The following is a 13831-nucleotide window of genomic DNA, read 5'->3' on the forward strand; positions in this document are numbered from 1 at the left end:
CAGACACAGGATTGCTGACTTGAAGGTTTTTTGTTTTTTGAGGCCAGTCTTGTTTAAACAGAGATAGGGCTAGTGATTGACAGCTTTACGTACAGGGAAGTGAAAGTTAAGCAAACTTAGACAAGCACATCTTTCAATTATACTGCAGTGTCACTTAAAATTACTTTCACAGTACACTAAATAACACCCTTAAAAAGCAAATGCATTGCCTAAACCACTAATGTGCCTCTAGGGAGACGCTTATTCATCTGTAAAGATCTAGCACCAAGTATTACTATAAATAACTTTGTTATCTATAATAGAAACTCATCTATCACCATTCTAATTAGAAGGTGACTAAGGAAGTCAGTATTTAACAAAGGCATCTGTAACATTTGGTGACTATAATAATGGCTTTGAAGTTGCAGGGAAAAGTCAGTTTTCCAAATTTCTTCTCATTTACATGTTTCTGACTCTCCAATATTCTGAGTTTCTAGACAAAATTACTGGTATTATTTCTTAAACTGATTTTTAAAAAACAAAAAAAAATAATAGTAATCAGAACTTTGGAAAAATAAAACAGCACAAAGAAGAAAAGAGAAACTATGTTCTCTCGTTAACCAGAGAAAAATCAGTGCTATCATTCTCACATTTTCCTAGGCTTTCTCTGCACACAGGTGAATATTTTTACCTTATTAGAAACAAGATGTATAAACATATTAGGATTATTTCATCTGTTAACACATTATGTTTTTTTTCAAACAGAACATGTTAAATAATGTGTTAGGATTATTTCATTTATCAGGTCGGTATTCTGTAATTTTTGGTGGCTGTACACGGTATTCTATCTTACATAAAATTATCATGATTTATAGAATTCTCACTTTGTTGAATATTTAAACTTTTTATTCTTTCTGGTTTTTATGAGCATTGCTGAGCTGGTCATCCCATACATTAATTCCTGTCTGTGCTTTCTTTAGGGAAAATTCCCACAGGTGTATTTGCTGAGTCAAGAACTTTGTATACATTTAAATCTGTATCTCTGTATCTATCCTACCCCAGACAAACTACCGACTTATATTCTTCCCAGCAATGTGGTTTAAGTGGCCTCTGCTTTGAATTGTCACCGAAGCTTATAATTAAAATGATCTTGGTCATCGAGGTATGATGGTGCACACCTTTAATACCCACCAAAGCTTATAATTAAAATTATCTTGATCAGACAGGTATGGTAGTGCACACCTTTAATCCCAATTACTTGGGAGGCTGAGGCAGGAGATCACAAGTCAGAGGTCAGGCTGGGCAACTGAGCAAGACCCTGTCTCAAAATAAAAAATAGGGCCAGGGATATAGCTCAGTGGCACAGTCCTAGTCTAGCATGTGCAAGACCCAGGGGACTGCAATTCCTAGTGTAAGGAGCCATCCATGAAAAACACATGAGGATCTTCTCTTGGCATGAAGCCAGGGAAATTTAAGGTTTAACCTTGGGAGCTATCTGTGGCTCTCCTATGCAATAGATTGTCCAAGGCACATGACCATTATCTTCACTCAGAGAGGAAGATCTCTCATGGTCCATCTGGAAGTGGGAGTAACCTGTTGGGAACTAGACAGCCCACCTTTGACCTTTTTTGGAGAACATTCTATGGAAGGCCTTTGATGTTCTCTGATATAATTAAAGCAGGTGCGGGCTCCATTTTGCCATAGTATAGAAGCTCTACCCGTATGATTGGCTATTCCGACCCAGCTTTTTGAGATTATTTTCTGTGTCTTGTGTTTTTGTCATTGTTGTTGTTGTTATTCTGCTTTTTTTAACTTTTATTTCTCAGCCAGCCCATTCCACCAAGGGGAACCCCATTCCCACCACCCACGCGGGATGCAGGCGAGACCCTAGAACTGAAAAGAAAAAGTCTTGATTAATTTGATTGTTAGAAAATTATACAGCATTAAGGCATACGTTTCTTGTCTTCAGGGATCATTTAATTTCAGCATTATTCAGGGCAATAAATGAGCCTGAAATTTAGCTAAAAAGTATTCTGGCTCCTCCTCATTTTATGGGGTGCTCTAGAAATCCACACTCTCTTGGTAGATTAGCTAGTTCTTAAACGTGCGTGAAACTGGCCTATCTCTTACAGATCGCATCTCAAAGAAACTTGAGAGGTTCTTGTGTGTTGTGTGCACATGTCTACGTGTAATGTGTGTGTGTGTGTGTGTGTGTGTATTCAGAAGCCTCCCTATATTCCATTTTCAGATCCTAACAATATTTCCATGGGATAAAGGCAATTTCAAAGGACCATTCTGTGAGCATCTTGAATTCCATGAACCTAAAGGATCCTTTGAGTCTCAACCTTCTGTGAGTTCTGAGCATTGCTAATAGCCTTACAAAGAAGGGTCAGGGGAGAGAAAGGGTCTCCTTCCTAGATGATGTTCTCTATGTTATAGTTTAACTAGTATTGCAGAACCCAGAACTCAATATTTGAGGATCCACTAGTCCAATTCCTTCATTTTATAAATTAGCAAACTAAGATTTAGAGAAGCTCTTTGTTCAAGATCACAAATCTAGTCAGTGCTGCTTCTAGCACCAGAACTTGTTTTCTAGTTCAAGTCTCTTTAATCAATTACATATTTTTCCTCATCAAAGAAAAAGACAAGAGCTTTTAAAATATGCATTTTTGAAATCACACGCAGGGCAGTGGAAAATGAGTACACAGAGATTAAAGAATAGTAACATACTGAACATTCCTTTGCCTACCACTCTCAGATGGCCCTCCCTGGTCACAATCCTCCCTTCCAGTCTTAAAAGTGACCATAATCCTGATTTTGGGTCAGTTACTTTTTGCTTTTATTGTTGTGTGTTTTTTTTTTTTTTTTTACTATGCACATATCTTTCTCTAATCAAATATCATTTGGGCAGGTAGCACCAACCTAGCAGTATAAGAATAGGGGACTGACTGTGGCCACCTGGAAAGGACTTCAAAGTTAGGAAGTTTTCATAACTACGGTGATGGATTATTCTGCTTTCTGCAACTTCAGCTATTTGGATGATGCTCCATCTTGAAGATCCACTTTTATCTTTTTTCCACCTCTTTCATTTTATTGCTGTACTTTTTAGGAGATTTTCTCAAGTTCCCATTCTACTGAGTTTTTCATTCCTGCTATTATGTTTCAGTTTGCAAAAGCTCCTCTTTGTTCTCTGAATGTTTCTTTGTAGCTTTCTGATCTTCAGTTTCAGATGGGGTATAATCTCTTATCTGAGGTTGTGATTGAGAGTTTTATTTCTTTTTCAATTCTGTGCACTGTCTGTTTTCTCCTCGGAGTTGTCTTTCATGGTAGAGGCTTTTCTTAAGATATATGCTCATGATGAAGAGCAGACTAAAAAGAGAGTTGGAACTAATGAGTATGTGACAGGGCTGGTCAACTCTGATCTCCATAATGGAGACTTTGGGAAAGTGTATTGGGAAGCCCAGTGTATTTTTTTTCATTGTAATAAAATATACTATAACATGTCAGCCATAAAGAGAATGCAATTATGGCATTTGTTGATAAATGAATATCCAGAACTTTGAACATGCTAAGTGAAATCAGCCAGACCCAGAAAATCAAGGGTTTAATATTTTCTCTCATATGTAAATACTATAGAAAAATATGGGGGGAATAAGAGGGGATTAGATATTATAATAATAAAGGGAAGATATAATGGAGTAGAAGAAGGAGATCAAGTGGGAGGAGGAGGGATGAGAAAGGGGAGGAAATCTGGAGTGAAATTAACAAAATAACAGTGAATTCTACCTTCATGTCTATGTATGAAACACAATAAAAAAATAAATACATAGCTGAGGTTGGCTTTGAACTCACCATCTTCCGGCCTCAGCCTCCCAAGTCTCTGGTGAGTTCAAAGCCAGCCTCAGCAACTTACAAAGGCCCTAAGCAACTCAGTGAGACCCCGTCTTTAAAAAAAATATAAAAAGAGGGGTGGGGATGTGTCTCAGTGGTTATTCACCCCTGGGTTCAATCCCTAGTACCAAGAAAGAAAGAAAGAAAGAAAGAAAGGAAGAAAAGAAAAGAAAGAAAGAAAAAAATGAATGAATGAATGGAAGATTAGTAGACAAAGGAGAATAGGGAGAAAGGAGAAGAGGAAGGAAATGAGGGGACACTGGTGACTAAAATGGAGTAAATAAAATTCCAGACATGCATGATTTTGTTAAAATGAGCCCACCTATTATGTATAACTGTGAGCCCCCCTATTATGTGTAACTGTAGTGCTCTAATAAAAAATACTATAAATGAAATTTGCCATTTTTAACCATTCTTAAGTGTACACTTCAGTGACATCAAATACATTCATGATGTTGTACAACCACTAACATAATCTATTTCCAAACCCTTTCAATAATCCAGAAGAGACTCAATAGCCATTAAGCAATAATTCTCCATTCCCTCCTCCTCCACCCCTGACAACCACCATTCCACCTTCCATCTCTATGAATTCGTCTACATTAGGTACCTCAGATAAGTGGCAGCATATCATACTTTTCCCCTTTGGTGCCAAGCTTATTTCACTTAGCATAATGTTTTCAAGGGTAATCCATGCTGTAACATTTATCATAACTTCATTATTTTCATGGCTGAATAATATTCCATCATTTGTATCTGCTATGATTTATCTACTCCTCTGTTGATGGACACTTGGGTTGTTTCCATCATTTGGTTATTGTGCAGATGCCTGTTATGGTTTGGATGTGAGGTGTCCCCCCAGAACTCAAGCATGAGACAATGCAAGAAGGTTCAGAGGAGAAATGATTAGGTTGTGAGGGTCTTAACCCAATCAGTGATTTAATCTTCTGTGAGGGATTAACTGAGTGGTAACTGAAGTGGTGGGGTGTGGCTGGAGGAGGTGGGAATTGGGGTGTGGCTTTGGGTGTATATTTGTATCTGGTGAGTGGAGTCATTATCTCTGCTTCTAGATCTCCATGATGTGAGCTGCTTCCCTCTGCCACACACTCCGCCATGATGTTTAGCCTTATCTGGAGCCCTGAGAAATGAAACCAGCCTTCTATGGACTAAGACTTCAAATTAACTTTTCCTCCTTTATAGTTGTTCTGGTCAGATCCTTTAGTCACAGCAGCGAAAAAGCTGATTAAAACAATGCCGCTGTGGGCATTCTTCTACCGGTCATGCTGGTGGAAGGATAGAGTTGACATTGGGGAATGTTGGAGAAAAAAAAAAAATAGAAAGCTGGAAGATAGCACAACACACAGTGTCATGTTTAAGAATTTAGAATTGAATTTTAGGGAATGACTGAGGAGTTAATACTGAAGGATTTTTGGTTGTGCTATGAAGGTGCTTTTTTTGATGATTAGGAAAGTGAACAGCCTAAAGATTGAGAGGTGGTGTGTTGATGAATGAGTAGAATTTAGAGACCAGTGAGATAATGCAACAGCCCAGATGAGAGATGATGTTATGGTTTAGTTATGAGGTGTCACCCAAAAGCTCATGTATGAGGCAATGCAAGAAGGGTCAGGGGTGAAATGATCAATTATGAGAGTTGTAACCTCACTGGTGGATTAATCCACTGATATGGATTAACTGGGTGGTAACTACAGGCAGGTCGGGTGTGGCTGGCAGAAGTAGATCACTGGGGGTGTGACTTTGGGTTTGTTCTCAGTGAGTGCAGCTTGCTCGCTGCTTCCTGGTTGCCCATCTGCCCCATGGTCGGCCTCACTCAGGCCCTGAGCTATGGAGTTGCCTAACCATGGTCTGAACTTCTAAAACTGTGAGCCAAGCTTTTCCTCCTCTCAGTAATTATTGTTGGGTATTTTGGTCCCAACAACAAAAAGCCGACTAAAACAGATGATGAGGGATTACAGTAGAATGAAAAGAAAGTCAGATGTGAAGGCTCTTTCACACTGTGAAGCAAATAAAGCAGTCAAAAATAACTGCAAGGTTTTAAGCCTGTATACTAACTCTTCCTCCACTATATCCAGTCTGAAGGACTAATGTCTGAGATGTTATGGTAAGACTTCCACTGTCCACAAATGGTATATCTAGTGAAGTTTACAATTCTGATTTCATAGGGAAATGCCAGCTTCTAAGACCCCTTTCAAATATGAGGTTTCTGATACGACAACCAGATCAAAACCTGAAGTCAACTGATCTGAGTCTGACTATCACATGGGTAATGATACCATTGCTAATCAGGGAGCTAAAACCAATCCATCACTTCTAAAGATAGATCTCTAGGGAGAGACCATCACTTGTTGGTCTCAGTGATAATGGTCATGGAGTTGATGAGGATGTGAAATGGAAAATGGTTCCATTGGAGGATTGAAATAGGAAGTGCTCCTTTGGGAATCACTCCTTCAATGGAAACACTTCCTATTTCTCCCATCAGCTCCATAACCATTTCTGGGCTTCAGAGAAAATTCAGGAAAAAAAAAATGTTTCAAACTTATCAGAGCAAAGAAAACTTTATCAGTATGTTCATTTGTGCATGCAAATATTGAGCACCACTGTAAAATCCAGGAACTGAGCTTGGAGGTGAGCCACCATCTGTAAGACTCTTGACATACAGAAGAGATCCACTGAAAGAATTGGGAAGATAAGTATAAATTACAACTTGGGTGACATATTCTATTAGATAGTGTTGAGAGCATGTAAAAGAGTCAAATGGTAAAACCAGGAAAGGGAACTTTATTAAACTCAGGTCTGAAGTTAAATTGGGGACAGAGTAGAGTAGTGCTGGGGATGGTTCCTGCAGTTAAACAGGACTGAGGCAGGTGAGAGGAGCCAGGGTGAGTGGACACATTGCTGCATATGTAACTAGAAAGCCAGTGGGTAAGAGTTGGCTCATGCATGTCTTCAGACCATGTTTGAAGCATGCAGGCCTTTCTTTATACTAAAAGCAATGGAAAGCCAACACATTTTAAATACAGGAGTGATAGGATTAAATTTTAGATTATAAGAGACTGAAACTATGATCTAAAGCATTGTCAGGGTGGGAATGTGCAAGACACTGGTGGGTAGGCTGTTGGTAGTGCCATTGTTAGGTTCCTAAGAGTCAGCGAAGAAAAATAATTGACAAGCTGGGGAAATGAGCAAGGGAGACAGTGGCGTGAAAACCTCCCAGGTCTCTAGCTTGTATAACAAGATGCAAAGGACACCCATTTGAATACATTGTTTCATACAGTTACTTCTATTTGTTTGTAGACTTGACCTCTTCTTATCAAGTTAGACGTCCTTTAGTGTCCCTGAAATTCTATGTCATTAAACACGGGTAGGTAGTGTGGGTGCACACACACATTTAATAATCACACTCATGGGGGAGCCCCAAGCCCCTTTATCACCCTTCCTCAGAGTTAAGTAGCCACAATAAGAAACTATCTGTCAAAACAAAACGTTGTTTCTGAGAACACAATTTTACATGCACCGATGGCCTGCCACAAAAATGTATTTAAAAAAAAAAAAAGGAACAATTTGATTTTACTTCAAGGGTAAAATGACTGTTAAAAATACAAGGCCACCTCTTTGGCAATCCAAGGCAGACACTTCCTACACTGGTTAACGGAGTGAGGAAGATGAGAAAGCATTTGATGTAAGGTAATATATAATAACTCTGCTTTGTAAGTTAGAAACACTTTTGAATTCAAGATTCTGATGATTTTTAAAAAAAATAGCTAGGGTGGGTGCTAATTTAAATAATGGAGCAACAGATGTTCTAGAAAGAAGTTAATAAATGAAATGGATTATAGTAATTGTTTTTCAAAACTGGGCTGAGCAACCCTACAAAGTACACAATCTAACTCACTGAGCCCTAAGCTTGTGAGCTCTGGCAGTCCTGTGAAACTTCAAAGAAACAGACTAGGAGGGGATGAGAAATTCTTCCAAGAAAAGTGAAAGGACATGAAATCCCCACATTATTAGCACTGCCCTCTCATTTCTCTTGCTATGGCAGTGTGTCCTGGCATCACTGAGGCTCTGTCCATTAATCCCAACCCTGAGTAGTAGGATGCACCCACACAAACTGAGGTCACACACCCAGGCTGAGCTCTGTGGGTGGAGAGCAGGGAGCATTTCTCCTGAAGGAAGGTTAGTCATTTGACACAGCAATTCACTTTATGAGAGTCTAGAGAAAATAACATGTAGTTTTTATTAAAGGCTGGATACCACTATAACTAATGCTTCTATAGATCCTTGTGGTGTTAGCATGAAAGTACAGGTTATCAGTGGGCTGGACCAAGATGGCCTTTAAAGAACCATACGTTCTTATTTCCTGGATCTGAATCTTAGAAAAAATCGAGAAGCATGTTTTTCTTTTCAATGAGGCAAACAGTTATCTTAAGTAGAATTCTTCAATTTCTTTCAAAGTGTAATATCTGAGGTCCTTTCCATACCATTGGTAGTTATGGCTAAACAAAATACTCTGAGATTACTTAAGTATTCAGTAAGTGTCATCCAATCTTACACACTATATTTGTTGATACTGTGGGAAGAAGTCATGACTTTTGTTTTATCAATAGACTATGGCAAAGGAGATGGGAAGCCACTCCTTTGGTTATGTTATACTAGATGATGTCTTGCTAGCAGACACAAGCTAAGAGTGTTTTATCTTATTGCTAGCTTTCAAGCAGGAAGCTTCCCAAATCCTACAACCACAAGTGAATTCTGCCAATGACGTGAGGAGCTCAGGAGTGTGTCCTTCCCCCAGTTGAGGCCTCGGATGAGACACAGCCCTAGCTGACACTTGATCAGTCTTAGAGAAACCTGAGAACCCATACCCAGATCCCTGATCCATAGAAACTAGGACTTAGTAGTTTGTTAGTTTGTAGTTTGTTTTCAGCTACAAATTTTGTGGCAATTTGGGATACAACAATAAAAATCAGATGTTGATACTAGAAGGGAGGTACTTCTGTCACAAGTACCTAAATATGTGGGAAAGGCTTTGGTACTGAGCCATGGGTGGAGGTTGGAGAATTTTGAAAAGTGTCATACAGAAGGAGAAGAAAGCTGCTAACTTTCTTTGCAATGTGTAATTTTATAAAAACAAAAAGAGTACTTATTGCTAAGGATGGGGGCACCTTGATAACATTGGGTCTGGTTTAAAATAGCTGACATGGGTACAACTTGAAGGGTACAAACAAAGCAGACCCAGTGTAGGCATCCTTTAGATGACACTATTTTCATATAAATGAAGTGTTAGTTTTTTTAAAACATATTTTTGATTCATTACAAACACAATTCAAGTGAAACATAAGGACCAGCTAGGAAATTGCTCTAAATAAGGCCAGGTCAAACCTAATAGTATGTTTTTCTTTTTGTTGTTTGTTTAAAATCAGAAAGGTAAATGCATGAGATGGTAGGAAACGTCAGTAATACTGGGAACTTCACCCTAGTCCCCACCCCAAGAGGAGTCTGACGCGATTGAGCTGCGGGAACAGGCTGTCCAGGCTTTTGCAGTGCATGCAGTTTGATTTATTCAGCTGTGGAGCTGATGTCTGAAAGAGATGTCCCTTTGGTAGATTAAAAGCACCCAGAAACATACAGCCTCTTTCCTTATGAAAAAAAAAATTAAAACTTTGAACATGAGATTCTATGATGTTCTTTGTGAAGTTGTTGCAGGCACCCAGGTATTTATATAGACATATTTTATTTCCATTTCCAAGGGTCCACACACTGTAGACCATGTACATTTTTTTTTTTTTTTTTTAATCCTGTACAGACAGGATGTCTCTACAGTGTGGATGAATGAGGCCTTTGATGTCATGCAAATGTTAGCTCTGGGCTAAACACACATCATACTGAAATTATTAAACATGGAAAAATTAGAGCTTTCGATGCGTTTGCCATTTTTATTTCACTATGCAGAAACACCATTCACCATGGACTGTGATGCGTGGACAGTGTGGTGGAGAATATATCTTTTTGAAGGCTATTTATAACTAAACACTCAATAATTTTAATTACAGTGGAAATTCTGTACAGTTTAAGGCTTGGCTCTGAACTAGATTGTAAATATGGACCAGATTTGGAAACAAAACACTTCACGTCAAAGAAAAAAAAAATCAATGGAAAAATACAAGGAAAAAAAGAAACAAAGAAAGAACACAAAGCAATAGAAGTCCAACAGGTTGTCCTGGAGTGAAATTTCATAATATTGTAAACTAACAAAAACACAGGTTTTCTTCCCCCAAACAATGACAATTTACATATTTGGGTCTTGCTGGAGAACTCTGGGGAGCTTTCCAGATCAAATGCAGACCGAAGTGAACAATATTAACAACAAGAAAGAAATCACATGAATGATATGCTAAAATCAGTACTACCTTTTAACAAATTAAGTGAGATACACAAAGCAAGATTGTAAGCATTAAATATTTCCAGAGGGTCAGAGAGTCATTACTGTGTATGGATGATAATAATAAAAACAGATGAAACAAGTACAAGATTCAAGTTGTTTACTGAATAAACTCGGTTATTGGCACATCTAATCTGAGATCAGTCCGACACACTGGACCTAGACAGCTTCTAGCATTTTAGGGTAATCTTCATTTATCTGTAAACAAAAGATTTGTCACCTAGGAAATTGCAGTTTTGTTGAGACTTTAATAATAATAAACTATGAAAGGTATGGGTTGTTTTTTTTTTGTGTGTGTTACATGAGATCACGGTTTATATTGTTGGTTATGGAACGTGCAGGTAGAGCTGGAAACTGAGACGTTTTTGTGAAAATTAAAAATGCTGCTCTTTTGTAATTTTATCGTTGCTTCATGCAATATCAGTTTAGTGATGCTGATTCGGATTGCTTTATTATGGGAAGATCTCTCTGCCAGTGTCTTTATTAATAGTCAAGGTCAATTCTTCTGGATTGGAATTTTCCACGGACAGATACAAGTCAGTTGGGTTAGAAGAGGGAACTCCATATAGGCTCTGGTTTTCCTAATGGTTTGCATGACTGGATTCATGTGCAAGCTAAATTATTCCTGCAGAAAAGAGATTCGATTAGTTATCCATCAGAAAACACGCGAGAAGTTTGCTCAGATCAAGGTCACAGAAAAGTACCTTGGATGTTAAAATTAATCTTTTTTTTTTTTTTGACAAGATACTATAACACTCCATCCCAAGCCACTATGATTTCTCTTCAATAATGACAACATACCCAAGTGGCTAAAGCTTACTGAAGGAAATCTTTTTTTTCCTTTACATTCTATCTTCCCAATATATTATTAGTTTGAATGTAGTAAGTGATTTTTGATATTTCTGTGTTAAGAGATGCTGCTTGTCCATCTAAATGCTTCTTAAATTGAGGTTACAAAGCTTGTGAAGTCTCTTCAATGTTTTATCCCATTAAGCACAGGTGCAAATAGCTCCCTGTTGCACTCAGCATTCAGAGCCCTCTAAGGGATGCTCACAGGCCCATGAGTTCTTGCACAGCAGGTCAGTATGCATGGCAAGTCTGTGCACACACACAGGAGACTGTTGGTCTGCTATGATGCTGGCCACACAGCAGCTAGCAAGGCATGCACTTTCTGAAGGAAAACAGGATCACCAGGCTGCATTTTTGCTTTCTCCTGAGACAAGAGTATACTAAGGGGAAAGTCATCCCACATAAGCAGGAAATGTACCGACACCCAAAAAGAAAGTGTCCAGGTTCTGAATTAACAAATCGAAATCAAACAACGAACCAACCAACCAAACAAACAAACAAAAAACCCCCCAAAGCATGAGTAGGCATAGTCAAAGAGCAAGCTACCAAGAAACAAGGTCATCAAAAGGAGAAAGGGGTGTATTTAATTTCCCTGGTAGCTGGAACACACAAATGGCATCTCTCTGAACAAAAACTGCTTTAGTTCTGAGTACACAGGAAGTGAAGTCGAATTTGACATTTCAAATTTGGATACTGTAAAGAGTGCAGGGCCTGGATTTAAAGGGAATGGTGGTGAGACCACTCAAGCAGACTCTGCTCTCCCTTTCTCCTCTAACTGGCAGTAGCTGCAAAACATACCCAAGTATGGAATTTCCAAATCTCAAGACAAACTGGCACCTGCAGACCAATTCTTCACCCTCTTGGTAACCAGCCCCCGAAATACCAGTGAGAGGAGAAAATAGGAAGAGGAGGATCAGGCAAAGGAGGAGGGGGAAGTGCCCCATGCCACATGCCAGCCTAGGCAAGCCTAGAGAATGAGCATCACCTCTTACCTCTGGTCAATCCTCTCCATCTTCTGGTGTGATCTCTGTCTCTTTATGGACCACTACTTTGGTCACTGACATGTCAGGGTGCTGCTCTTTGGCCTCTTTAATTGCCTGAGCCAGAGCCTATCCCCAGGAAATCACAGAAGGGCAAAAACAGAAAGGAGTCGGACATGCATGATCACTAGCAAGGTGTAGACTTACGAGCTAATTCTACATCCACAATTTACAAATGAGGTACAATGATTACAAAAGGAATCAAAAATCATATATAGGAAAGCTAATTCAGAAAGATTTTTAGAGTACATGCTGAACTAGAAGAATAACATTGGAAACTGAAGGGCAAACATGTTTGTCTTTGTGTCTCTGCTATGGGATTTACCATCTCACATAACACTACCTGGTCATGGTCAATGTCCGCATCTCCTGTGATGACTATTCGCTTCTCAATTCTCGTCTCTGAAATGCCTCCTTTCACAGTCTGAACGAAACAAAGAGAAGCTTTGTGAATCAGCTTACTGGCAGGAATGATCCCCATTCCACAGAGGGAATGGCAGAAAATGGTGAGAGTTTTAGATAATATCACCAACTGAGATAGAATTTTCCAGCAGTTATTTAACATGTTTAATTTCAGAAGTGAGGATTGAGTGTAGTCCTTTGGGTTTGGCTAGCTAGTTTTTCTTGAAGACCTACCCATGCTCAGAACTGGAATGAATGTTAGGCACAGGACACTAGAAAGAATATTCCTGCTGGGTGCGGGGGATGCATGCCTGTAATCCCAGTGGCTCGGGGAGCTGAGACAGGAGGATGGTGGGTTCAAAGCCAGCCTCAATAGTGAGATTCTAAGTGACTCAGCAAGACCCTCCCTGTCTCTAAATAAAATACAAAATAGGGCTGGGGATGGCTCAGTGGTTGAGTGTCTCTGAGTTCAAGCCCTAGTACCCGCACCTCCGCCTCCCCCATTAAAAAAGGAAAGAATATTCCATCATTATGGAGCTAAGTGCATCACAAACCTAAAAATTGGAGACTCTCCCTCTGCAGCTATCCTGGGCATCCTGACAGTCAATTAACTATCAACTAATCTGTCAGAAGTTCTGCATGAACACCATCCCCTAGCTCTCAAGGTCTGCGCTCTCACTTACTTTGGTGATGTGCGTGGTGGTGGTGGTACTGGTGGTTTCCGATGTGATTGTCTGTGCGCTCATCAGCACACCTGGCTCCAGATCAGCCCCAGGATCCACCTGAAGCAAGGGCAGGAACAGATACCACCCTCAGGTGTTTACATTTCCTCTTTGGGAGTTAGCTATGTTATTTAAAGCATTAAAATGACTGAAGTATAGTCAGCCCTCTGAATCTATGTGTTTCATATCTGAGGATTCAACCAAGGACGGCAAGTATTCAGTAAAAAACTGCAGCTGTACTGAACACATACTGATTTTTATTCCTTGTCAGTATTCCCTAAATAACACAGCACAACTCTTTACAGGGCATTTATACCATACTAGGTATTTTATGGCATCTAGAAATGAGTTAAAGTGCGTGAGGTATGTGAATATGTTTTATGAATAAATGATATAGCATTTTATATAAGCAACTTGAGCATCTGCAGTTTTTAGTGTCCATGAAGGTCCCCCCCAACAGATGGAGAAGGATGACCTTCTCTCACAATCAC

General features: G+C 39.3%; 1 protein-coding gene across 28 annotated transcripts in view; it reads right to left on the reverse strand.

The window, feature by feature from the left end:
- Positions 1 to 9807: 9807 nt before the first annotated feature.
- Epb41l3 (erythrocyte membrane protein band 4.1 like 3) overlaps positions 9808 to 13831 on the reverse strand; it is a 226521-nt gene continuing 222497 nt past the window's right edge. For 27 of the 28 annotated variants that reach the window (XM_048806517.1, XM_048806509.1, XM_048806507.1 and 24 more), the window contains 4 exons: positions 13302 to 13400; positions 12560 to 12640; positions 12169 to 12285; positions 9808 to 10952 (listed from right to left, as the gene is read on the reverse strand). In XM_048806517.1, the coding sequence (XP_048662474.1) occupies positions 12175 to 12285; positions 12560 to 12640; positions 13302 to 13400 (291 nt within the window). In that variant the 3' untranslated portion in view covers positions 9808 to 10952; positions 12169 to 12174. The remainder of the gene's footprint in view (positions 10953 to 12168; positions 12286 to 12559; positions 12641 to 13301; positions 13401 to 13831) is intronic. The other variant, XM_048806516.1, reaches the window with a different exon arrangement.

This window comes from Marmota marmota, unplaced genomic scaffold, assembly GCF_001458135.2.
Source record: "Marmota marmota marmota unplaced genomic scaffold, marMar, whole genome shotgun sequence".
NCBI classification, from domain to species: domain Eukaryota; kingdom Metazoa; phylum Chordata; class Mammalia; order Rodentia; family Sciuridae; genus Marmota; species Marmota marmota.